Consider the following 25335-nt stretch of genomic DNA (forward strand, 5'->3'; position numbering starts at 1 on the left):
TTTTTTCCGCATGCCTATCATAATAGAAAAAAAAATGCACATTGTTAGCAACAAATAAGCACATATATCCATTCAATTCTTCTTCTTCATCACCTTATGCCTCCGGTTAGGGTCCTAATCCCATTTGGGAGAACATGACTTTGTTTCGCACTGATTTATGTTATGGTGGTTTCGAATTCGACGTGGGAAAATTTCGGCAGCATCTCCCTACAGTTCCCCAAGTGCATCAATTTCTATACCTAATGTGCACTCGAGGAACAGTAGCGGGAGACCATGTCGAAATTACCCACTATCGAAAACTGAACCACCACATCATAAATCAGTGCGAATTAAAGTCATGTTCTCCCAAACTATCCAAAAATGGGACAATTCAAGAATCATTTTGTCAAACAAAGTTGTAACAAAATAATTCTTGAACGGGATTTCTAAGGCTAAACATGTAAGTAGCTAGAATGCAAGAATATTATCATTCTTACATTCATCACGCAAATAAACACACATATAATCATTTGCATACAGAAAAATGAAATATATATGAAAAAATATATTACCAAAATATTCTCATAAATATATAATACCAAATATTCTCATAAATATTCAACATAAACCTAAATATTCTCATAAATATATATATTACCAAATATTCTCAAAATTCTCATATATATTATCATGCATGCCAATATTCTCACAAAGGTGTACAGTCAACCTAAATATATTCTCATAAATATATATATTACTAAAATTCAACATTTATCAATAGAAAATTAGTAATATATATATATATATATATATATATAAAAACAAGAAAACCAATAGCTAGGTAACCAAAATTCATCATAAAACCAACACACATCTAAAAATATTAGTAACAATAATTGACCGGAATTTTTCACCGGAAAACTCATCAGAAAAAAATGGTAGAAAAGAGGGAGAAAGAGCATTTACCAAACTACAAACTAGTGGATGAAGATGAACAATGCATTAGAAGAACACGGATGATGATCATGCATCAAATAAGCCAGAGATTTGCGAGATTGATTTGTGCAGATTTTTTTTCACTGTAGCTCGATCTGTTTTCCTGCTGTTTTTCGATCTGGAAGTGAAGCAGAGGATATAAAGAAGATTTCACTTAAGCGACGGAATATTTCGTCGCTTAAGTCAAAAAGTTTCATCGCTTAGGATAATGCGACAAACACTTTCGTCGCTTTAAACTCAAGTTCCGTCGCTTTAATCTTAAACTAACACGACGAAACTAAATTCGTCGGTTAGGTGAAGGATATAATGCGAGGAACAATTTCGTCGCTCAAGAGCCAAATATTCCGTCGCTTTAGTTTTAACCTCTGACGACGAAAATTAAATTTGTCGGGTAGGTGAAGGCTATAATGCGACAAAAAATTTCGTCGCTCAAGATCCAAAATTTCTGTCGCTTTAGTCTAAAATTAAAGCGACGAATATGAATTTGTCGGTTAGGGTAATGATATCGTGCGACAAACTGATTTGTCGCTTAAGCGTTAAATTTTTGTCGCTACATAAATTTTTTGCGACAAAATCCTTGTTATCGCCTTATTAGGACCTGTGGCGACAAATCTTAAGCGACAAAAATATTTCGTCGCCCCAGAAAATTGTAGCGACGAAAAAAGTATCTTTAGCGACGATATCCGTTTTCGTCGCTTAGGAATTGCTTAAGCGACAAAATATGAAAGTACCCGTCGCTTAAACCTTTTTTTCTACTAGTGTCTGATCATAAGTTTTCCAACATGTTATGACATATATCATATGATAATTTTTTTTTCTTTGAAGAATTGAAGAAGAAGAGGTAGATAATGATGGTACTCTCTAGTAAATGAGTTTAATCTGATATTTATTTTTTTCCTTTTTATCTAAAAAATGAGTTTCAATAGGAAAACATTAACTTCATCTTAATTGTATTCCAAAATGAGAGTAGATAATCATTAATTTTCATTATGTTTTTATTAGATAGATTTCATTAATTGATTTAAAGAAAAAGAAAAGAAAAGAAAAAGATTTAATTTTTATATCTCAACCGTTAGTTGTTACTAGATTTAATTGATAATATTCTAGTTATAATTTCGATTATAATTTTCTATGTCACGGATCTGTTTTATTATTATTATTATTATTATTATTATTATTATTATTATTATTATTATTCCTTGAGCCTTTTTGGAATTGCGACGAATTCGAATTCTAAGTTTCGCGGGGTTTAGCCGCACGTGAGAGAAGACCAAAACTCCAAAAGTCTTTCTTACCGTTGAGGTGGCAATCATCCGTATCTCTCCCCGTTTATTGAATTACGTCGCTACCCCTGCTTTCTATTTGCAATGTGACCCAAACTAGGGACATTTTAGGAAGTTAGAAAGTTTAACCAAGAGTTACAGCATGTCGTGATTGTCACCACCGCGTGTCTAACTCTTCTATATATTTACCCAACCAGTTCGATCACATTCCCAATTCTCTCTCTGATCTTTTGCTCTGTTCTTCGTTTTCTGCCCAGAATTGGTTCGATTTTGAGAGATCTGTTTACCCTAATTGTTATTCTCTCTGAGATTGCAGATCCAGAGCACCACCCAATTCTCTCTCTTTCTCACTCGATTTGGATCTCTTCTTCGTTTCTGTGATTTCGCCCACTAAACCCTAATTTCCCGTCTCTGGTCTTTCAATTTCACTCTTGAGAAAAACAATGGACCTGTCCGCGTTGAATCTGCTTGCTGATGTCGCTGAGGGCTTTGATTCGAACACATCGGCTTCTTCGAAATCGAAATCGTTGCTCGCAATTCAGATCCTGACGGAGATGAGGGTTCTAAACAAGAAAGGGTTGCTTCTGTCTGATCTTGGAAAGGGATTACGGGTGCCAAAGAGGAAAAGATCCAAGCTTTCCGATAGGAGGAGGACAGACTTGTTGGCCTTCTGTGTACCCAAGAGGAAGCGATCTGGGGACCCTGATGATCAAATTCAAACACCCAAGAGGCAAAAGACTACTCCTGCACATGATTTCGGTTCATCACTTCAATTGGGCATGTCTTGTTCTTCTCAAGATATCAAAAGCAAGATTGATATCCCGCTCTGGTCTTTCCAGAGGAAATCCCAGTTTCGGTTTTCTCTAATCAAGATTCATCAGTCTGTTGCCAGAACAACTATGGTGGGTTAGGGCACATTACATTATGAGGTACAATCATTTTTAGGTTTCTTGCTATGAAACCAGTTTCTTAGTCAAATAGAATTATAGATGCTGAATGATTGAATTGGGTTGTTGTGGTCCTTTTAGTCTTTCCAAATTATACATTCATGTCTGGTTTCTTATACCGATTTGATGACAAATCTTCCTCTTTTTTGTTTGCTCGAGCTCTGTACCATCTCTTGTCTTTAAGCACAGGCTTCCAGCAAAGAAGAGTAGCACTGCACTTGTTATTGGTTCTCAAAGCTGGGGTACATTCTTGAGACAACCATAAGAGATCGAGTAAGAATAGTATATCATATATGTTCTGAACTTCTGATTAGTATTCATTAGTTCTCGTTTTCATCACTCTAGCTTCTGATTTTAGCCTTACAAACATTTAGGTTAGAACATTAGAAAGGATACCTGTTGGCACACTTATGAAAAATCTAAAAAAAAAAATATCTCAGAGGAAGAAAACTTAAAATGAGGATTGTTAAAAAGTTCTTGGGATTACTTTTGTTCTAAAAATTGAACTGTTGCAACTTGCAACAAAGTTGGTTAGTGAATACTTTCATGTTCCGATATGCGGAGATGGTGTTAGTGAGAAATGGTAGATGATACTGATGCTAATAATTCGTCCTCCTGATGTCTTTTGATAGTTACATATTGCTGTTATTTCACTTGATTTTTTCCCTTCTCTGTTAGCACCGTTAGAAAAAAGAAAAGTTTGAGGTGCTCTAAACTTGCAAGTGTTCTGAGGTAGTTGCAGACAGCACTAATGTATCCTTGAGTACTCAATCTAAGATAGTTCAAATTTGGAGGTCTGTGACAAAGAAATGGGAATTGTAAGCACTCAGGTTGAGAAAGTTACTAATAGTGATGCAAGGAACAAAAAGAGTTCTCTTCCTCATCCAGTTGGGTTTAAAGGTAACTTTGTTGCTCCTATGTCTTTCTGTTAATGCTCAAGGCCACTGGTGGTAAGGAGATGGTGGAAAGGCCTCAATGAAAACTATTGTAACCTTTGGAACCCTACAAGTGCCATAGGTAGTGCCCACTGCCCTCCCAACATCCCACTCCAATGATACTGATGGTAAAATGAGGATGAGGATATGTGAAGGTGATTTCTTGTGATTGTGAGAGCAATTTGTGCCTCATAAACAGGCCAGTATAGCAGCTTACGCTAATGATGATGCTATGAAGGGGTTTTCTAACTCAAGTAGAAATCATGTCTTCTCTTGGACCTTCCCAGAATAAATGTTGGAATTCTGGTGCTAAAACATCCTCTAGTATTATTAGTGATTTTCAGAAGTTCTATTCAATTGATACATTAGGTCTATCTGAGCAGAGAATTGGTGGCTATAGTACTGTTGATGTATTTGGGATTCTCTGAACATATTTGGATCCTTGGTGATTCTCATGGAGCCAAAGTCATAGCAGTTCGCTCCTTTTATCAGCCTATCACCGCTGTAGTTTCTAATGATCAGGGTTTGGATTGGATACTTATGTTTATGGCGATACAAGGAAATGGTCTTTGGGTACATTTGGATGATATTTGTTTTCTTCAGGCTTCCTTAATGCTGGTAGGGAACGTCAATGATTTTGTGTCTGTAATATGGGGTGCATTTGGACTTGCTTGCTGGAAGGATTCGAACTGCTTGCTTCACCTCGGGTTTGTTGGATCTCAGAGTGCCTGGTTTAAGAGGACGTATGGTTAATGGGAGCTGTGAGAAAGCGAGGTTTCACAAATCATGTATGCTATATCATGGTGGCATGAGTTCCTGATGTATTATTGTTCAACACTAACTATTCGAGCAAGCAAGATAAACCTTTCAAAAGCTGCTCCAGATCAACAACTGCTTCTCTTTTTTTTTTCCTTCTTATTTTATTTCTTGTAGATTCATAGCAAATTAATTCATTGTTGTTGTTGATGTTGTTTTTTTTTTTTTTTTTTTTTTTTTCATGAGAACTTGATTCACTATTGTTGTAAATTGTAATACAGACATTTGGCCTTTAATACAACCGTTCTTTTGATTTCGTTACTTGTGTATATGTTATGGTGTTTGATCAACATGGAAATCTGACTAAATTACAGTTTTTTCTTCTGAGTTCTGATGAAACATTCGAGTATCTGAACTTAACATTGTAACAGAATCAACTTGCTCTTAACCCCAATCAATTCTAGCTAGCTCTTATTATTATTATTTTTTTCTTCTGGAAGTATATTAGCAATTGAACACCACACTTAACTATCATCATTCACCAACCCGAAAACAAAAAAAAACGCAACCAGGGAAGAACAATTCAGGCATCCAACTAACCTGATCAGCGATTAACAGCAAAGAATATAGAATGAATGTCACCGGAAAACCAAGCTAACTTGTATGTCAGCTTTCAAAATCAGCTCAGAAAAGCAAATCAAATGCATAAGCACAATTTACAACAACCTCATGAACGTAGGAAGCTTGTGGAACTAAAAGATGTGGAGTCAAATACAAGAAAATGAAAATGAAGGAAAGATGCTTGTGGAACTAAAAGATGTGGAGTCAAATACAGGAAATTTTAATTTTGGGAAAGCAACACAAAGACAAACATTATGGATATGAGTAATACTATTACTGACTAATTCCTAAATTTGAAAATCTGGCTCATAATAAAATGACAGTGGCCTGCACAACTCCATGCTTTTAAAGAACAAGATTCATAGTATCAAACGGAAGGAGAGTCCATATCTACTTCCACCATCTTTATCTCACAATCAAACAGAAATTATGTAATTTTATTTTCTTGTACAGACAAAGTTTGCAACAGGCTCTTATCTCTAGTTGTGCTAGTGACTCAACTGCACTCTTTGTAGGAGTTCTATTCAGTACACCACATTGGATTTTTTGAGCTCTGTTCACTCCATGATCTGAAGCTGCATGCAGATTTGTAGAGTTGCATCGTTTTGCATTTTAGTTTATTTAAAGCATCTGCTCCTGTAGAAGAAGAGAACAGTGTCCTTGGATTGCATCCACCAGCAGTTCTCCAAAAATGAATCAAATGTAGGTTTTGGAGTCTCTACATGGAAGATTTCCTTTGAGCATAGAATAAAGATATGCTCGTAAACACCATTTTTACTAGAAGGTTGACTAGCATCATTCCCATCCAGCAGAAAGGAAAGTCAGTAAGTAGATTACTTATTCCTTCATTCCTCTATGACATAAAAAGAGAGACATATTTTGGTACTAGTTTCGCGCAAATATTTGACTTCTGCAAAATCTTACAAACAACCCTTGTTTTTGTGATGCCGTCTCTCTTGCTCAAGCACCAGGCTTGTTCCTATATACAGATTATTCAGCAGAATAAGCTGTGTTTGACAATGTAACAAATAAAGCCATCTCAGTGCGAATTGAAACCAAACTTAATTTGTTCAGCCTCTCAACTTTTAGCATCCATTTCTTTGCTGGGAAGATACTTAATTAGAAGTTTTGATAGATCACACGTATCAAAGAAAAAAAGAAAAAGAGTTTTGATAGATCAAAAGCATAAGGAGTTCTGAAGTTCTGTAAGAAATGAATCCATGGTAGAACATCAAATAAAAAAATATTGAACTTTACACCATAAGGTAATGGCCTCAATTGTCCTTGACAGGCCCAACTCTTCAAAAGCAGGTAATTTCAGGTGTGGCTAAAAAGATGAGAGAAAGAATGATAATAACCACAATAAAACAAACAGAAAATAAAGGAGTTGGCACCATATACTACTTTCAATGTCAACATGAACAAACACTCAAACAGAGAGAACATCACCAAATAAGGAAATAATATCCTACACATGATTATCCACTTCAGTTTCAGCATTCACACGACAATGATTCACTCGATCAAACTGATATAGAGCAGCACAAAATGGAAAAACAAATCCTACATGATTTATCCAGTCTTACTAGCTCTGCCATAAGAAAACACCTAATCCTGAAGTTGCTAACATAACCTCAAGCAAAAGATCAGTCCATCAATGTCACATTCAAATTGATAGAGAACATCACCAAACCCAATCCTACATGATTGTCTACTCTTACCATTTATGAAACTACCTAACACTGAAGCTGCTAGCATAGCTCGATGAAGCAAAGAATCAGCCTTTCAAGTTGGAAAGGACAACATTCATGATCCTTCGTATAACAGGTATCGGTCTGCCCTTTAAAACCTCCCTCATTGCCTTCGCATTAGGCACAAACCCCTTATCCATCATTACCCGCACATACTCTTTTCCCTCCTCCTCAGCTGCCTTGTCCTCATTATTTGCAAAGCCTTCTATAACCGCAGTGAAGGTAGCAGCATTGGGCCGGTTTCCCTTGTCCATCATCTCAAGCAAATACTTCTTGGCATCTCCAAAGAATTCGGGGTATGCAGCGAGTCCCTTGATTAACACAGTGTACGTGTAGGAGTTGGGGGCAATCCCGGCAGCTAACATGGCCAGGTATGCCTCCAGAGCACCCTTGATTTTGCCAAACTTGAGGTAGGCTTCAATAACCAAGGTGTGGAATAAGACTGAGGGCTCTGTGCGCGTCTTTGTAATTGTGGTATTGAACTCTATAGCTTCAGAAACATTTCCATCGTCTGCCAATGCACAAAACATCTTCATTGTGGATTCAATAAGGTTTGTAGGGCAAGCGCGCAATTTCTTGACAAATTTTTGCACATCCCTGTCGAGAATATTGTTGTGGTGGAGATCATCACACATGAAGGTTATTCTGAGGTGGCATGGTTTGTTTTGAAAACCATTGTGGTCAGGGATGAACCCCTTAGCTTTTATCTGCTCAACGAACTTGTTGGCCTCCTCACCTGGCCCTCGATAGGAAATGGCATCCATAACAGATCGGTAGGTTGCATAAGGAGGCTTCATCCCCCTATCCAACATTTCAAGGAAATACTTCTTGGCATACCCAACAAAATTAGGATCTAGTGTGGTTGCCAAGATGATTGTTGTGTAAGTGTGGGCTGTGGGCAAGACACCAGAGGCTATCATCTGCTGGTAGACCTTGTGAGCATCCATGGTCTTGCGAGCAATGGTGTACATCTGAATCACCATGGTGAAGACGATCACTTCCGGCAGTGTGACCTGATCAGGGAGAGGCTTAAAGAGCTCTCTCGCTTCATCAAGAAAGTCGCAATCTACCATAGAACTGAACATAAGATTTGCACTTGAATTAAGGGCATCATAGTCCGCAAACTCATCAAACATTCTTCTCAATTGCTTATGCTTACAGTCTTTGGTCACATCCCGGAAAATGTTCATTAAATGTTTCTTGCGGTCATCGGCTCTAGCATTGGGGGGACTAGTCAACTTGACTTGGGTGTGAGCCATGGATTTGGTTGTGGTCTCTATAGCTAGTTTAGTTGAAGTGGAAATTTAAATGTGAAACAACAGAAATGAGAGCTTGATTGAGAACCAACTGTAGAAAAGGAAAGCGACCCAAATCAGTCAAGTATGAGTTTTTCTACTATGGAGCAAATAACAGATTACAATCAGAAAAGAAATGGATAAATCACAGAAATGGAAGTTGGGTTTTCTATTGAGCACAAAATTAATTGAACCATGCTACTACATCCAAAGAAAATGAAGACAATAAGAAATCAGAAGTAGAGAAGCTCACTCACCTTTCTCTGATGGAACACCAAGCAGCAGCAAGACAGTTCAAATTCCAATTGACGACCTAAAAGACACCCTCCCCAAACCCCCACATATAGCTGTTGCTCGGCTTCCACAACAAGATTCCAAGTTTGGTAAATTTGCAATATCAGTCCTCAAGTTTTGTAATGTTCACGATTTTGACATTTTCTTTTTATGAATATAATAGATAATTCACGATTTTGACATTACGTTCTCTTATAATATCGATTTAACACGATATTTTACTATTTAGATTTTGTTGATTGTTTTTGTTTCAACATTTTAGAATGGATTATCAATTTCGATCTAACACCAAGTTTGGCTATTTAGATTCTTTTGTTCCAACATTTTAGAATGCACTAACAATCGTCGATTTAACATGTGGTTAGACTATTTAGATTTATTGATTATTTCTGTTCCAACTTTTTAATTAAAATGAATTTGTTATATGATGATTTCGAGATGTTTAACTTAAATTTGAAAAAGGACTTCAAAAAATCGATTTCTAGCTAGTGTCTCTACCACTTGGTTGGATGATCGCTTTGAGACAACTTTGAGTGCAAAAATGATCTTTAAGCACACCACCGTCCCCAACTCTTGCATTTTGTGTTAATCTAGCCCAGAGCATCTCCAGTAGCATTGATAAATTGAAAAAAATTAGAGATTTATCAATTTTTAAATAAATCTTTGCTCCAGCAGTATACTTAAGAAGTTGATAAATTTAGAAATTGATAAAGAAAATTAATAAATTTATCAATCTTTGGGAGACAATTAACTAAAACTTAGCTAATGTATATAATTTAGCAATACTGCTGGAGCAAAATTTCAAAAATTGTTATTTTAAATCTAAATGTTGACAAATTTAGCAATAAATTTAACTCTATTGTTGGAGATGCTCCATTTAAACTTTACGAGCCTATTCAACGGAAGAGAGCAAGAAATACCATGTATACACAAATAGTTATGATTCATTTATTTTTATCATTGGGTTTCTTTTCGGCATATGACATTTCTGCAGCCAAGTGACATTCACACTACAAAAACATCACTTGCAAACTTCGGATTTCTTGATTGGATGATTAAACTGTAAGTGCATTTCTAATTTAATTCAGAGACAAAACACATGCAGAGTTTAGCAATTTCTTCTAAGGTAACTTTACGGTTCAAGTGATTTGAAGTGAAAAGTTTTGTTATATTTCTTAATATACATGTATGTGTATTAAAAACTATAGGTAACATTTAGATAGTCGGCGCATTCAGTATTTATAAAAACCAAACTAAGTTTTTCGGTAATTTTTAATATTGGTTTTATCGGTCTTGGGTTACCAAAAGGTCGTTATACCAAACCTAAAATATTGGTCTACTCGGTCGATTTGGTAACTACCAAACCAAATGACAACCCAGTTTTGTTATTGGATTCGGGACCTAGAATTATGGTACTTGTTCGTAAAGGATCGTCTGCCAACATGACCTTGATTGGAATCAACTTTGGCCGGCTTTGATCTTTTAGGTGGAAGATTGCCCTCATCTCTGTGTCGAAATGATTCTTTATCATTTTGTGCATTAGAATTACATCGATAGTAAAATGACCGACTACTCAATTCATAACATGATTGCATTCCGTGGTACTGCTTTGCAAAAATACATTAACATTTGCAAAATTTACAGGGGCAAATTTGCAAAAATACATTGACTAAAGAAAGAGGAGGTGGGTCTTTTGGTGGAATCGGGTCTCTGCATTGAGATTTGAACTCTCCCATTTCTTTTCCTCCTTGGTTTCTCCCGGAGCAATCGTCGCGAATCATCATCAGGAAAAGGTGAGTGCGCTTCTCTTCTTCTTATGTAGTCATCTGATTGTCTTCTTAATCTTTCGAAACCCTAACATAGATTACTGATCAAAACCCTAGTAGCTACTGCTATAATAGTTTAATGTTTGTTCATTCTAGTCAAGTTAAGAATCAGGTTCTTGGTTCTGAGAAACTAGATCCAAGTTTCCTGATTTGGGTCGCTTTCCTTTTTTGTTTTTTCGATTTTGATTTCTGTTTTGACTAAAACTAGAGAGAAGAGTGAAAGCAATGACTGAGACTGACACCCAATTGACGCTGACTGATGTCGAAGACCTCAAGAAACATCTAATGAAAGTTTTCGAGGGTGTGACCAGAGACTGTGAGGATAAGGAATTGAAGAAACTATTTGACATGGTTAGGGACTATGACACCCTTGATTATCAAGCCAATCATATGTTCAGTGCCACAGCAGATTTGGGCTTCCTTGACGAAGCGAAAGAGCTCTTTAAGCCTCACCCTGGGCAGAACATACTGCCGGAATTGGCTGTCTATACCCTGGTCATGTTTGCCTATGCCGGCACTGGCAACATCAAGGATTCTCACAAGGTTTACCAGCAGATGATAGCCTCTGGTGTCACTCCTGCCGCATACACTTACACTATAATCATCTGTGCAATTGCAAAAGACTTTTCGGATCCTAATTCTGTTGGGTATGCCAAGAAGTATTTCCTTGAAATGTTGGATAGGGGGATGAAGCCCCATTATCAACCCTACATGTATGTTATGGATGCCATTTCTTACCGGGAGTCAGGGGAAGAGGCCAAGAAGTTCCTCGAGCAGATAAAAGCTAAAGGGTTCATCCCTGTGATCGATGATTTTCAATACAAAGAAGGCCACCTCACAGAAGCACTGCAAGCAACGAAAACCTATGTTGATAGCCTTGTCAAGACCACTGATGAGGCTGTTCAAAAACATCTGCGCAAGTCACACCTCTCCCCTTGGTGTATGCGAGCTATTGAGATGCACAAGGCTTTGGTAGACGATGGAGCTCTAGATGAGGCCATCGAGTTCTATCATACCATTCAACAATCAGGGGTAGAGCCATTGGTCCAAATCCACACCTCTATTATCAAAGCCTACCTAAGTTTGGCAAGACCAAGGGTGCTCTGGAGGCGTATCTGGAGATGCTAGCTGCTGGGGTTACCCCCAACTCCTACACTTACACTGTTTTAATCAAGGGACTTAGTGCTGACCGTGACTTCTTTGGAGATGCCAAGAAGTACTTGCTTGAGATGATGGACATGGGGAAACAGCCTAATGCTGCTACCTACACAGCAGTGATAGAAGGCTTTGTGCTTTGGGAGGACAAGACAGCCGAGGAGAAGGGCAAGGAATTTGTGGAGATGATGATGGGCAAAGGTTTCATGCCAAATGCGAAGTCTATGATGCAGGTTTTAAAGGGAAGACCAATTCCACTAATTAGAAGGGTCATGAACATTGTACTTTCCAAGTTGAAGCACTGATGCTATACTTCTTTGTGGTTAGACTAGCAGCTACAGGATTAGGTGTCTAATTTCATTATGGGGGACGTACTAGTTTTGGAATTAGGAGATCATGTAGGATTGGGTTTTAATAGGGGCCATGGTGCTTTCTATATCATTTTGAGTGTGTCATTGGAATAGCATAATCCTGAAATTGAATTAGATAATTATGTAGGATTGAGTTTCAATATCGGATGCTGTTATGTTTGTTAATGTTGATATTGAAGTAGTTTGGTGATTATCCGTCAGTTCCTGTTTTTTTTTTTTTTTTTTTTGGTTCTTGCGCATTCATTTATTCCCTTTTTGTGTTTTGTTTTTTGTTTTTTAAAGCTGTTTAGCCTCCTGAAATTCTTTGTTTTGGAAGGGTTTTGCAAGAAAAAGCTGCTCTTTTGGTATATCCAAAAGGGAAAACCTGTAATTGTTGTTATGCTAGATGAATTTCGGTTCTTATGATTTGTCTGCGGTTTGTTTTATTATTTTAATTCTTGGTGCATTCCCTCATGTTGAACGAATGACCTGTTGAACACAATATTTGCAATCATTTTAGGGTCAAGTCATGACTTTATTTAGTTGTTGTAACCTCTGTCTCAGTAGCATGGAATAGCAATCCAGGTTGTTAAGTAAAGGTGTTTATTCAAGTTTGATATGGTATTTGAAGTGAATTGTTCAACAAATGATCTGCTACTTGTGCATGCGAGGAACATTTTTTTTTTATCCCTTATCTGGCCAATGGCCATTTGGGTGAAAGCAAGAAAATAAAAGGAGAAATGACTTGTATTGTTATAGTAAGGCCCTGATACATCTGCGAAAATAAGAACCGTAGCTATATATACCAAGTACTAGAGCACCACATGGGAATATTGGGAATATTTTTGCAATTTCAGTCTACCCACATCATATCTCTTTTTATTAGATTATCAAGTCAATAATAAGTGTAGCTTCGTCTCTCTAGTTTCTGGTTATCCATGGTTGTAGATAAAAGTTTATCATTTATAAGCTACCGGTATCTAATTTTACTTTTTGGGGATAACTTGTTGCTGTCTGATTGACCTCAAAAGTCAAAAGAACCCTTGGTTTATCTGCATAATGTACAAGTGTTCAAAGTGTTGCAAGAAGATTTTTTTTTCTCGAGTAACATCTACATGATTAAAATATTACCAAATCCATAGATAAACTCAATTCTACATCGTTCACTAATACTCTCACCGAGTACTCCACCCATAACATCTCTTATTTCCTAAAACTGCTGGTATAAACATCCCCATGGAGCAAAGCATCAACCCTTCAACTTGGAAAGAACAATGTTCATGATCCTTCTTATTGCAGCTTTTGGTCTTCCCTTTAAAACCTCCATCATAGCCTTTGCATTTGGCACAAACCCTTTGCATATCATCACATCCACCAACTCTTTGCACTCCTCCTCAGATGCCTTGTCCTCCTGCTTTGCGAGGCTCTCTATCACAGCAGTGTAGGTAGCAGTATTGGGCCCAATCCCCCTCCCCATCATCTCTAACAAGCACTTCTTGGCATCTCCGACGAAGTTGGGGTAAGCAGAGAGTCCCTTGATTAGAACAGTATAAGTGTAGGAGTTTGGGGCAACCCCAGTAGCTAACATGCGCCGGTACGCCTCCAGAGCACCCTTGGTCTTGCCATGGTTGATGTAGGCTTCAATAACGCTGGTTTCGAGTGCCACCATTGGAACTAAGCCGGTTGCATAACCCTTACAGAAGTCATTCCAAGCTTCTATATAGCCATCCTTTAACAAAGCATCACTCATCTTCTCCGACTGTTTATGGAGGTATCTTGAGTTCCACTTGCTGAAGATTTTTCTCATTGCCTTATCACTTGTATTGTTGATAAGATCTCCATACCACTTAAGTGCATTCATTGATTCTGCCAGGTTGTCTTCTTCAAAGCGAAGAGGAACGTTCGACTCGGGGATGAACCCCTTTGCTTTTATCTGCTTAAGAAACTCCCTGGCCTTTTCCACCGACTGCTGGCAGGCAATGGCTTGAAACACTGATATGTAAGAGCTAGAATGGGGCTTTATCCCCTTGTCTAACATTTCCAAAAACACTTCTTGGCATACTCGACATATTTGACATCAGAACATGAGTCTGTCGTAAGTACAGTGATGAGTGCAGTGTAGGTCAAAGAGGTAGGGGTAACACCAGTGTCTAACATTTGCTTGTAAACCTTTACAGCAGCAGTGGTGTCGTCCGCAGCGACGTAGGCTATCATGACCATAGTGAGGATGGCCACGTCTGGAAGTACCGGCAACCCGGAGCGAGGCTTAAAGAGCTCTTTGGCTTGCTCATGATAGAAGTCGTCAATTGCCAGACCATCGAAAACCGAAAGTGCATAATCATTAAGGTCGTCATAGGTCTGAACTGTGAGAAATCTATAGTAGACGAGCTCGTAGCCTTTCGTTGCATCCTTAAAAACCTTCATGGCGTGTTTTTGGAGGTCTTTGACAGAAGGATTGGGGGAATTAGCAGTGTCTACCATTGATATAGTGGTTAGAAGTAATTTAGTTGTAGCAAAAACTATAATCTGAAACTGCAATGTTCAGAGGCCTCCTATTTATAAGCCCAGGGAAAGTGGGGTGTCATTCTCTATATTCTATATAGTGAGAAATATATCCTATTCCTTTCAGGGAAAGAAATAATAATGCCCCTTTCCTGGCTTGCTAAGGGAAAGTTTCCTAAATGAAACTATAAAACCCAGAGGATGTTAACTCTCGGGAAAGACAAGGGAAGTATTGTGAGATGTCCTATTCCTGTAAGGGGAAGAGGTAGATTATACCCTTTCCGTGCTTAAACAAGGAAAGTAGGCTAATAGCCTATGTAGTGGAATAGTTACCTACTTGAATGAGCTGAATTCGATTCATCGGCCAGTAACGTCTAATTTGGAAACAATAGTTTTGGCACCAGATGCAATTTAAAATGTCTAAACCAAGTATAAGTCAGTAAACTAATTCAAGTGCAGTAGCAGTAAGCTGCTTCTGTTCGCAACTGCAAAATTAAGGAGGTTAAGTTCCTTAATAAATAACATGATTTTTTGAAAACAAAGAATCTGAGTTTCTCTTGATCATACTGCATCAAAGCTTAAAATGTCCTTGAGCAAATCAGGAACTCCACGAAGCCTTTCTAGATCCTGGGCAGCCTCATAGGCTTCACCAGTTCAACTGCCAGTCTATGATCTGCAGCATTTGCAACTCGTGGTGTTCAAACAACAGATACATCCTTCGTGCGCTGGAGGGCAGCACAGATATCATCTACAATGTTTCCAAACTCAAAACTAAGATAGTCCGGTGCATGCAAGTCTTGTACCGCTACAAGGCAATATTATTCAATAATAACTTCTGAAATTGCCTAGCTTGAAAAACTTTAGAGCATCCTTAATAGCAAGAAATTTCACTTGTGTAGCTGAAGTGACTTGAGTTTTGTGCCATGCAAAAGCACCAATAAACTGACCATTGTGATCTCTTAGAACTCCACCTGTTCCAGCATTTGTGAGATTGGGAAGGAAACCTCCATCCACATTAAGCTTAAGCTTCCTTACTGCAGGCGGTGGCCGTCGATATGGTGGTTCCCCACAGTGCTAGCTGCTGTTTGTGCTTGCTCAGACCACAAAGTGGAGCTTCAATACTTCGATAGTCCCCAAATAACCATCTACAATTTTTGAAACACTTCAGCAGTGAGATCATTGCTTGTTCAAGCATCCACTCTTTAAATTTAAGGACTGAAGATTTAAAAACTGTGAGTATGTATGGTAGCACCTGTGATGATTTCTTATGCAATGGGCACTCACAAAAGATATGTGCAGTATATTCATAAGGGTGAGGGCATGAAACGCACTGCCAGTCACCCTGATAACCCTTGGTGGTGAGTTTTGCTCGAGTTGGCAGCATATTTTGACAAGCCCTCCATGCGAACATCTTCATTGTACCCAGCAGCTTTGATTTCCCTATAAAACTATAATATGCAGCAGCACCAGCTGAATCTTCGTATCAAAAGTAAAGTGATAGACCTGTTAGTTTTGCATATTAAAACTACTAGTTGTATAGAAAAAATGTAGCACAAATGATATTGGTTAGAGAGTAAGTAGTAGCCCAAATCTTGTCCACAGTTCACACTTCACGTCCTAAAAACCAAATGTTAAAACTACAAGACACTGAAAATTGAAAAGAAAACAGCTCTGTTTTTCTAATGGAAGCTGTAGATCTCTAAATACTAGATGCTTGTGAAAAGCCAGAGAAAAGCTTACAATGGTCTGCAAAACATCTTTACGTCGCCATAAGCTCCAATCGTGATTGTATGTTTCCGGTGAAGATTCATACAACTCCCTGGAATTTACAAGATTATCTTTTCTATCAGGAGAGTGACCAACAACATCATAATTTATATATATTTTAATGGGCAGTTTTGCATCCTTCTGCTGTACAGACTGCTTTGAAATTCCAAGCAATGCCCTGCCTTTTTGGTGAAGGACTTTTGAGCTACTAGAACCCTCATACACCTGTGGAGTAACAGTGTACACCTTGCAACCAGGTCGTCTCCATTGTTTGAGATCTGGTCATGGATGCAGGAGTGAGAAACAATGTACTCTGATGACATCTCATGGCCTTGCCCTCCCAGTATGATCTCTTGAGAATGGGTATTAGTAGCTTCCAAACATATAAATAGCAATACAATCTGAAGCAAAGCCCAAAAGAGACTCATAAAAAACTAGGCCAGAATTTTCAAAACAAAATCAATGCCCCAAGTATTGGAGAGAAAAAGTACCAACCATTCTATACATCGTTACGCTGTTGCTAATACGACACATCAATTGCAAATTCTTATCAGCTGAATTTAGAACATAAAAGGGACTGCCACAGTATGGCCTAGCTTCAACTAATCAACTCAAATCTGCTTCAAACTCAACAACCTCACACAACCTATTCGCCAAAGCCCAAAACACCAACTCACAGATCATTTTTCAATATTTAATATAAACGCATAATCTTTCGCCCTCAAGCACTAATTAACAGTCTACCCAAAAAAGTAAAGTACATGGACAAGCAAATAGCATTGGAAAGTAGAGAGCTGCTTACTGAAAACATCTTTTAGAAGTTTAAAGACTGATAGTTGCTCGAGCTCTCGTACAAAAGGAGATTTGTAAGATTTCTAAATTCTACAAAAAGGTTTGGACTACTCGTAAGTAGGTAACGTGTGCCAAAGCTCAGACCAACTATAGTGGTTTTGTGCTATTGAGATGTGCCGTGCGCCAACATCTCTGTCAGACACTATCAAAATGCAATACTCCCAGTTTATTTGTCAAGCCCCAAGTGCAAGAAATACTCCGACTTTCAACTTGTACTAATCTCTGAATACATTAGCAAAAAATTAAAAGAAAAGAAAAAACAACTGTTGTATAAGACTCAAAACCAATGAACAAGAAACATAAAAACTAATAGGAAGTGTGTTGTGAAAACTGTGAAACAACAACGCCTACCACACAGGTAAAAATGTAGCATTAAATTCATATTAGCACCAGATTACTCGAATATCAACATTCACAACAAAAGAGCACAACAGAGTTTATACTGAATCCAGTTTTCTACTCTCACTAGCTCGTCCATATTTGAAGCCTGCTAATCCTAAAACTTGCTGGAATAACATCCAGGAAGAAGAGCATCACTGCTTCAAGGTGGAAAGGACAACACTCATGGCCCTTCTAATTACCGCTGTTGGTCTACCCCTTAAAACCTCCATCATTGCCTTCACATTAGGCACAAACCCCTTATCCATCATTACCCGCACAAACTCTTTTCCCTCCTCCTCAGCTGCCTTGTCCTCCTGCTTTGCAAAGCCTTCTATCACTGCAGTGATTGTAGCAGCATTAGGCCGCTTTCCCTTGTCCATCATCTCAAGCAAATACTTCTTGGCATCTCCAATGAAATCGGGGTTCGCACTGAGTCCCTTGATCAAAACGGTGTAAGTGACGGAGTTGGGAGCAACCCCCGCAGCTAACATGGCCAGGTATGCCTCCAGAGCACCCTTGGTCTTGCTGAACTTGAGGTAGGCTTTAATAACGGAAGTGTGGATTACGACCATGGGCTCTATATGCGTCTCCTCAATTTCCTTACTGAACTCTATGGCCTTGTGAAAATTTCCATCAACTATCAAAGCAGTGTACATCTTGTTTGACAGTTTCTGGATGTGGTCAGGGAAGGCGCTCTTCATGTAGAAGTAACTTCTCACATCCACGTCAACGGTGTGATTGTGTACAAGATGAGCATACATCTTCAGAGTTTCCCTTGCTTCGGCGAGGTAGGCTTCTTTGTAGTAAAAACCATTGTCGTGAAGAATGAACCCCTTGGCTTTTAGCTGCTCTAGGAACTCCTTGAACTTCTCCAGTGGCTCTCGATAGGCAATGGCCTTCATAACATTCCAGAAGGGTGTACGCTTGAGCTTCATCCCCTTATCCAACGCTTCTAGAAAAAACTTCTTGGCATACCTAAGGTACTTTGCTTTGGAAAAATCTGTTGAAAGTACACAGGTTAGTTGAGTGTAAGTGTAGGAGACAGGTTTGACACCAGAGGCTATCATGTGGTGGTAGACCTTGAGAGCACTCTCGGCCTTTCGCGAACCGGAGTAGAGAGTGATCACAATGGTGAAGACAGCCACTTCAGACAGAATGCCTAAGTCAGATAAAGGCTTAAACATCTCTCTAGCACTGTCAGTGTGGTTGATATCTGCCATAAAGTTGAACATTTTAATTGCACAATCGTTAAGGACATCGTAGCTCCTCCCCAATGTGTGAAACTTTCATTACATGGTTCTTGAGGTCATCAGCAGAGGATTTGGGGGAACTAGTTTCCGCCATTGAATCGATTGCTCTAGTTTAGTTGCAGCAGAAATCAAATAGAAACCACAAAAATCAGAACTTGAGTGAATCTAGTGTAGAATAGAAAAGACCCAAATAAGTGAAGTGAAGCGAAGTTAGGGTTTTCCTACTTCAAAACACTAAACAGTATAATACCCACCGTAATGTAATAATTTCGAACTTGAATTAACAACAGTTGTATAAAGAACCATAAATTTTACTGAAATGAAGGTAGCCATAGCTAGGTTTTTAACTAAATTACGCAGCAGCTACTGTGTGAGCATTTAGATGGATAACCTGTCTAGGGGTTTCAAAATAAGACGATTTTGATTGCAGATGAAGTATAAAAGGAGAGAAGAGCACTCACCTTGCTCCGACGACGGCGGCTCAGGAAGCAGAGAAGAGAAATGGTCTCTCTCTTTCTTTTCTCCTTCGCTGAAATTTCAAAAAGTAAAAATTAAATAAATAAACGACGCGCGTCTTTTATAGGCTCCTCTTTTCTCAATTATTGCAATTTGTAATTTTGGGTATTTTTGTTTTGTTCATGTGTTTATTACCCATGAAAAAGTTGCCTACTGTCCGAAATTATTTTACTCATTATGTAACCAAATAAAAGAAATCATTGTACTCATTTCAGCAAGATATTACGTTTGTCGGCTTTTGGCAGCGAGTTGTTTTGCTGCCTTTAGAGTGCAGTTGGCTGGGTTGCGGTGACTCCGGTGAGTAGCGGTGGTAACGTGGATACTCCTCAATATGGAGACCAAAATTTTATCCTGAGAACTTTACTTTTGAAAAAGTAAAGTCTTTTGTCTTCATGCGTTGGCAGTCACTCACCGTAAAATGATGCGGAGACGTCGAACTACATCCTCGACATTATAGGCGTTGCTTCAACTTTGGTTGCGGTCGTGGTCCATGGGCAAACTCTGGTTAGCTATCTAACAAAGGTGCTGGTGTCGATCTGGGTAGATTTGGTTTCGCCGATTTTGATGTTGAACACGACGCGTTTCATTGACTTCGATACTGACAACACCGAACTGGTTGCTAGGTAATGGTGGTGCTGGGGTTAATGGCTTCTCTTTTGGAGTCGTTAACTTCGAGGGCAGGACCAAGGTTCTAAAATGCTAGTCGGACGGAAAACCAGAGACTAACGTCCAGAGGATTAATTAGGAGAATAAGCAGTTTTCTTTTAAAATTTTATTTATTTTATGATATAAAATGATTTTAAAAATATTTATAAGGTATTATAATGGTTTTTTTAGAAGGATGATATAGAATTTTGTTCAAAGAACAAAATCAAAAATTACAAAAGATGAAGATGATCAGTGGTACGGTGGAAGACTCCCCACACTATTATAATGATTAAAAATAGTGAAAATACTCAAAATATGGATAAAATCCTCTTTTAAGTACTCTAAAGTTTTTTTCAATGATTTTCTTCTTCTAAATCCTTTTCCACTACTAGAACGGATTCTTCATTTATTACAATTCTAATACTTCTTGAAGTACTTCTTTCTTTGTAAGTATTACATCTCCTGAGTAATCTGGGGTTGTCACTTCTCAAGCTTTTGAGGGTTATGTCACTTCTTCTTGGTCCTTCGAACTTGAGATTAACGTCTCCAGTTCTCCTATTTTCATAGATTGCAGCCCTTGCACTTTCTGGCTTATCTTTGGGGCCAGATAGCTTCCACTCTACTAGGAATGTTACCTCATCCCAGGCAACTTTGTGAATCTGTTCTGAATGGTTTTTGGGATTTGTGAGGAAACCAGTAGTAAGGCCAAGAATGTTTAAGAGCTTGGTCTTTGGCTCTACTGTTGTACTCATTAGTTTATAGTAAATCCTATAAACTATAACAAGTTCTTGCATTCCTTCTTTCATGGATGTTCCATCTGTTTTGACTCTCACCCTTAAATAGTGAGCATCATCATTTAAGCTTGTTGAAAAGTTTGGGAAGCAGTTGAAGTATGCAACTTAATTGCATAAGGATGCTTGAAGAGTTCCTAGCAAACTTTTCTAGAAGTCTGTCAGCCTATTGTCTTGTAAAACACATTGGATTGAACAATTTAATCCTTCTCTGGCAAGAAGTTTTATGCCTACTTGGACTACTCTAATATGCATAAACTTGTAATTTCTTTTTCTTGCCTTGGCCACCTCTTCAGGTGTTACTAAGAGGAGATCTGTTTCTCCTGTTATTGCTGGAGTGGTAAACTCTAAAATTTTAAATTGATGGCTGTCCAACAATTCAAAATTTTCTCTTTTGTAGATTTGGTTGAATTCGAACTTTGGAATTGCTGAATTCCTGACAGTACTTTCTATCTCATTGTATTCGAATTCTTCAGAGTTTAATAACTGCACTCCCTTCTTTTTTCCGAAGATGCTCATCATCTTCATATCTCATATGTCTTTGAGTTTTAGAGGTGCTGAGGATCCAAAAACTTTTGGACTTAATGCTGGTTCAAAAAGGAAAGTTCCAGATGAGGTATTTCTTTGGGGGACTTCTAAAGTTTTGAACCCTTGGGTATTCATCTTAGATTGGTTTTCATTTTTTAACTTTTTATGTTCTCCAGCTATCTTTTGAACATATTCTAAGATTTTTACCTGTTGTTGGTTAAGCTCTTCCATTTTACTATTGACCTTCACCAATAGTTTTTCTTTTTCTGAGAGAGCTCTAATATAGTCTATCTTGTTTTCCAGTTTAGTCAGCTGGTAGACTATATTTGGAAGCCGTTCTAGATATTCTACATGTCTAGAAACTTCGGTTGTGGATTCTTGATGCCTCACATCAATTTGTTTTACTAGAAAATCTAGCTTTTCTAGTATTTGTTCAATTCATGTTCCCATCTTAGGATTTGGATTTTGAGCACTAACCGATGGCTAGGCTCTGATACCAGGTTAGAGGTTTTTGATCTTCTTCAAAAGTTTCCTGAAGTACTACAATCTCTTCTCTTGTTTGATAGATCTGTTGTTGGATATCGTAGATAATAGCCCAATAATCTTTGGTACTTCTAGGAAGTCTATCTCTATATTTTTCTAATTTTCTTAATTTTATTTTTTCCTCTCGTAATTCTTTATGCTTCTGCTAAATAATCAAGTCTGGTGTATACTGAGTTTGCTATTGATGATAAAAAATTAACTGTTTACCTTAAAGTATAGAGGATGAATTTATATATCTGCTAGGGTTTCGAGGATGCTCGAGGATTTGTAATTGTTTTTGTATGATTGATTGTGTCAAGCTCCCTTATATAGCGATCCGCAAGCAATTCGCAAAGACCTAGTCACAACCCATTCGGACTCAGCAATTAGAATTCCACAAGGATACGACCAGCTCGCGAGCCGCGCGATCCGTGCAACACGTGTTCAGAACAGACCTCGCCTAGGTCTCGCTCACCGCCCCGCATCATCTCACTGTAGCGTCATACGCGAACTCGAACACTAAGCGATCCTATCCCGCGGAGTACTACAGTCCATTTCCAACTCTACCTCGCCATGCACTATAGAATCCTTCACGAACTGGAACAAAGGATCCCGCGGGGTATCAGAATCCTTGCAAAACTCCAACTCGTGTGTTGCCAGACTTCGCCACCCTTCGTGGGCTTCGCATTAAAAAAGGGTCACAGGTACTGGCCCAAATGTTATCCAAAACGTACCCCGAGTCTTGAACCAAAAATATCCACCGGGCTCAAACACTTACTTTTCTTAGCATTTTAGTAGCTTTCTCTCTGTTAGGGTTAGAACCCTAACAACTGGTATCAGAGCCCCAAATCTATGGGGCCGAGCGCAGGAAAAGCACCACCGTTCTCATCTGCTCCGCCACGCCCACCTGACCCAGATGATCTGAGGAGGAGGCTCCAAATCGAGAGAGAAGAGAGGCTGCGAGTCTCGAGAGAGGAGACAGACGCGTTTTGCCGTAATCTTCGGCAAAACACGGCGGCCTTCAAGGCCGAAATGGTGGCATTCAAGTCAGAAATGCTAACTGAGTTCAGGAAACTTTTGCGGTACTCAACTCAGTCGAGGCAGCCACCATCGTCGCCCCCACTCACCACGGCGGACACTTATCCCTATCGATGCCAGCAGCATCAACAACCACCTCCGCCGCCGCCTACACTTCCAGCCCCTCAACAGTACCCCCACCAAGGCGCGTGGTACTCTAACCCTCAAGGCTACTGTCAGCCACCTCCACCACCGCCAAACCCTCACCCACCACAGCCACAAACTCCTTCAATGATTATCAACGGCCACCCACTGCCTCACCAATTTCCAGGTGTCTCTCAGACCCACTCACCTCCGCATCCCCAATAAATTGCTTCGCATCCACAGCAGTACCATCCACCTATATCTTCGACCAATTATCAGTCGGCTCAGCCTCTTGTTCCGAACCCCCAAAGCTATCGCATCACGCCCAATACTTTGCTTCACTTCCACAACAACCTTCTATCATAATTGGACAGACCACGGTGCCTCTCTCGCCTCTGCCCCCTTTTCCCACCGTTCACACAGTGGTTGAGTCACCGGCTCCGGCCCACATGAGGTACAACTGCCACTCCCTTTCAACTGGTGATTATTCTCAAAATATGAAGCATGACCAACAACATTTCTGTTTGAATCATGATTGTGATGGTATGGGTTCTAAATTTGGCACTGAGTCAAGTGGTATTGATACAAATTTTGCAAATGGAAAGGGAGAGAGTGGTGATAAGAAGGTTGGGATTGATAGTAGGAAGAGAACAGAGCTCAGACAACAGGAGAACATCAGTGTTGAGAAGGATGGACATGGACCGAGTTTGTTTGTGAAGAGAAGGGAATATCATGCCCCCCACCTGTTTGAGAAAAAGCCAAAGTCAGATGAATTGTGCAATACAAGGAGGATAAATTATGCTCTTAGGAGCAAGCATGACAAAGATGGAAGAACTGAAGAAGTGAATGTCGAATCTTGCTTGGGTGCAGAGAATTATGGTGGTCATTCTCAGAGTTCTAGCGATGATTCTCGGAGAGTTAATGGGCAGATTGTCACAGACTCAGATGAAAAATGTGGTGGAAACGAGTCATTTGTTTCTGCTGCATTAGATAGTAATACTCCGACTTTGTGCACTGAGCCCTCATTACTAAACTCACCTGCACGTGTTAACTTTAGCATGAGTGTTAGTGGAGATAAGAGCCAAATGATAGAGGAGAGTCGTAACTGCAAGTTGGGAACTTATGTGGGTACATATAAGCTTGTGAGTGATGCTCTAAAATATGGGGAAGTCGTAAGGAACACCAACAAAATGTTCGGAGTCAAAGGTTAGGGTGCACCTACATGGAAAACCAAGTATCTCCACTTGTATCTTATGTAACTCCTCAAGCAGGGTGTACAAAGCTTAGGCATTACATTGAGGGTTCAAAGAAGAGTAATCAATGTGTCCTGCACCTTTGCTTCTCAGTGTTTGATAAGGAGGTCCGTGATAAAGGCAGTGGTCACCCTCTCTTAACAGATGCAATTTTTGTTCAGAATACAAATTTTGCAAGGAATAAGAGGCTGCTTTGGGAAAGTATTTCCAACTTGATATCTGCAATTGGAAACTCAGTGACAATGGCATCTGGTAATACCTTAAACTCTACTTTGTGATTGATAGTTGCCTTGATTGAATTATTGAGTTGTGGACATTTTGAGAAAAATGTGAGATGGTTTACCAATATTTCAGTGACTAATATTAGAAATGGGTGCTTGAACTTGCAACATGATCTGTTACTTATCTCTAGTGACATTATATTTAGAAGCTCGATGGTGAATAGAAATGATGAAAGTATAGTCGATCTTTGCCGTAGTATGTTCAGAGATTGGCTTAATTTGGAGTACAAGACCAAAGGGCATGAGAAGTTGCTTATGCTGGCTCATCCTCTACATGTGAAGCTTCTTCAGAATGATGACAGTGTGGCCGTTTTGGAGAGTCTCAAGTATAAATGCATTGTTGATGATCATGAGAAAGCTGTTATAAATGCAGATGTTCCTCTTGTTGAAGTGCATGGTCTCACAATCCAGCTTATTAAAGTGCTTGGTCCCGTTGGGTGGATAGAGGTCCTGAGCTTGGGTATTTTATTGAGTGATAGAAAGAGAACTTTCTGTTGTGTGTATGAGGAAACTGATAAGTCAATTCAACTAATACAATAAGTGTTTGAGAAGAAGAAATGCTACATGGATGTGTGGCTGTATTTGGGTGCACTAAAGCATGTCAAAGCTGGGTTGAGGACTATAGTTAATTTTGGGATGGATAAATCAACTGATATTATGGATGCAGCACTGGTTACTTGCTTCAACAAGTATAA

General features: G+C 39.0%; 4 protein-coding genes across 4 annotated transcripts; 1 reads left to right on the forward strand and 3 right to left on the reverse strand.

Annotated features, from left to right (window-relative positions):
• Positions 1-7294: 7294 nt before the first annotated feature.
• Positions 7295-8527, reverse strand: LOC101313222 (pentatricopeptide repeat-containing protein At1g05670, mitochondrial-like). The gene has a single exon (XM_004301327.1). The coding sequence runs from the start codon at positions 8525-8527 to the stop codon at positions 7295-7297; it is 1233 nt and encodes a 410-aa protein (XP_004301375.1).
• A 2381-nt stretch (positions 8528-10908) lies between these two features.
• Positions 10909-12143, forward strand: LOC101313523 (pentatricopeptide repeat-containing protein At1g05670, mitochondrial-like). The gene is made up of 2 exons (XM_004301328.1): positions 10909-11715; positions 11766-12143. Exons 1-2 carry the CDS (start codon positions 10909-10911, stop codon positions 12141-12143), a joined length of 1185 nt encoding a protein of 394 aa, XP_004301376.1.
• A 1294-nt stretch (positions 12144-13437) lies between these two features.
• On the reverse strand, positions 13438-14669 carry LOC101313811 (pentatricopeptide repeat-containing protein At5g65560-like). Its single transcript, XM_004301329.1, has 2 exons — positions 14333-14669; positions 13438-14219 (listed from the first exon to the last, which is right to left on the reverse strand). Exons 1-2 carry the CDS (start codon positions 14667-14669, stop codon positions 13438-13440), a joined length of 1119 nt encoding a protein of 372 aa, XP_004301377.1.
• A 3136-nt stretch (positions 14670-17805) lies between these two features.
• Positions 17806-20856, reverse strand: LOC101314097 (pentatricopeptide repeat-containing protein At4g19440, chloroplastic-like). The gene is made up of 3 exons (XM_004301330.1): positions 20541-20856; positions 19402-19464; positions 17806-18903 (listed from the first exon to the last, which is right to left on the reverse strand). Exons 1-3 carry the CDS (start codon positions 20854-20856, stop codon positions 17843-17845), a joined length of 1440 nt encoding a protein of 479 aa, XP_004301378.1. The 3' UTR covers positions 17806-17842.
• Positions 20857-25335: the final 4479 nt, after the last annotated feature.

The sequence above is a fragment of the Fragaria vesca genome, linkage group LG5, assembly GCF_000184155.1.
Source record: "Fragaria vesca subsp. vesca linkage group LG5, FraVesHawaii_1.0, whole genome shotgun sequence".
NCBI classification, from domain to species: Eukaryota; Viridiplantae; Streptophyta; class Magnoliopsida; order Rosales; family Rosaceae; genus Fragaria; species Fragaria vesca.

What these genes read in the sequence shown, in the direction of transcription:
- LOC101314097 (XM_004301330.1), bottom strand. Translation starts at nt 20,856, where the DNA reads ATGAGTACAACAGTAGAGCCAAAGACCAAGCTCTTAAACATTCTTGGC. An exon ending in TAATACTTACAAAGAAAGAA is followed by an intron (nt 19,465 to 20,540) that starts GTACTTCAAGAA and finishes ATTTCAGCGAAG; the next exon opens with GAGAAAAGAAAGAGAGAGAC. An exon ending in GCCGCCGTCGTCGGAGCAAG is followed by an intron (nt 18,904 to 19,401) that starts GTGAGTGCTCTT and finishes ACTTTATGGCAG; the next exon opens with ATATCAACCACACTGACAGT.
- LOC101313222 (XM_004301327.1), bottom strand. Translation starts at nt 8,527, where the DNA reads ATGGCTCACACCCAAGTCAAGTTGACTAGTCCCCCCAATGCTAGAGCC.
- LOC101313523 (XM_004301328.1), top strand. Translation starts at nt 10,909, where the DNA reads ATGACTGAGACTGACACCCAATTGACGCTGACTGATGTCGAAGACCTC. An exon ending in ATACCATTCAACAATCAGGG is followed by an intron (nt 11,716 to 11,765) that starts GTAGAGCCATTG and finishes AGCCTACCTAAG; the next exon opens with TTTGGCAAGACCAAGGGTGC.
- LOC101313811 (XM_004301329.1), bottom strand. Translation starts at nt 14,669, where the DNA reads ATGGTAGACACTGCTAATTCCCCCAATCCTTCTGTCAAAGACCTCCAA. An exon ending in CAAGCAAATGTTAGACACTG is followed by an intron (nt 14,220 to 14,332) that starts GTGTTACCCCTA and finishes TGGAAATGTTAG; the next exon opens with ACAAGGGGATAAAGCCCCAT.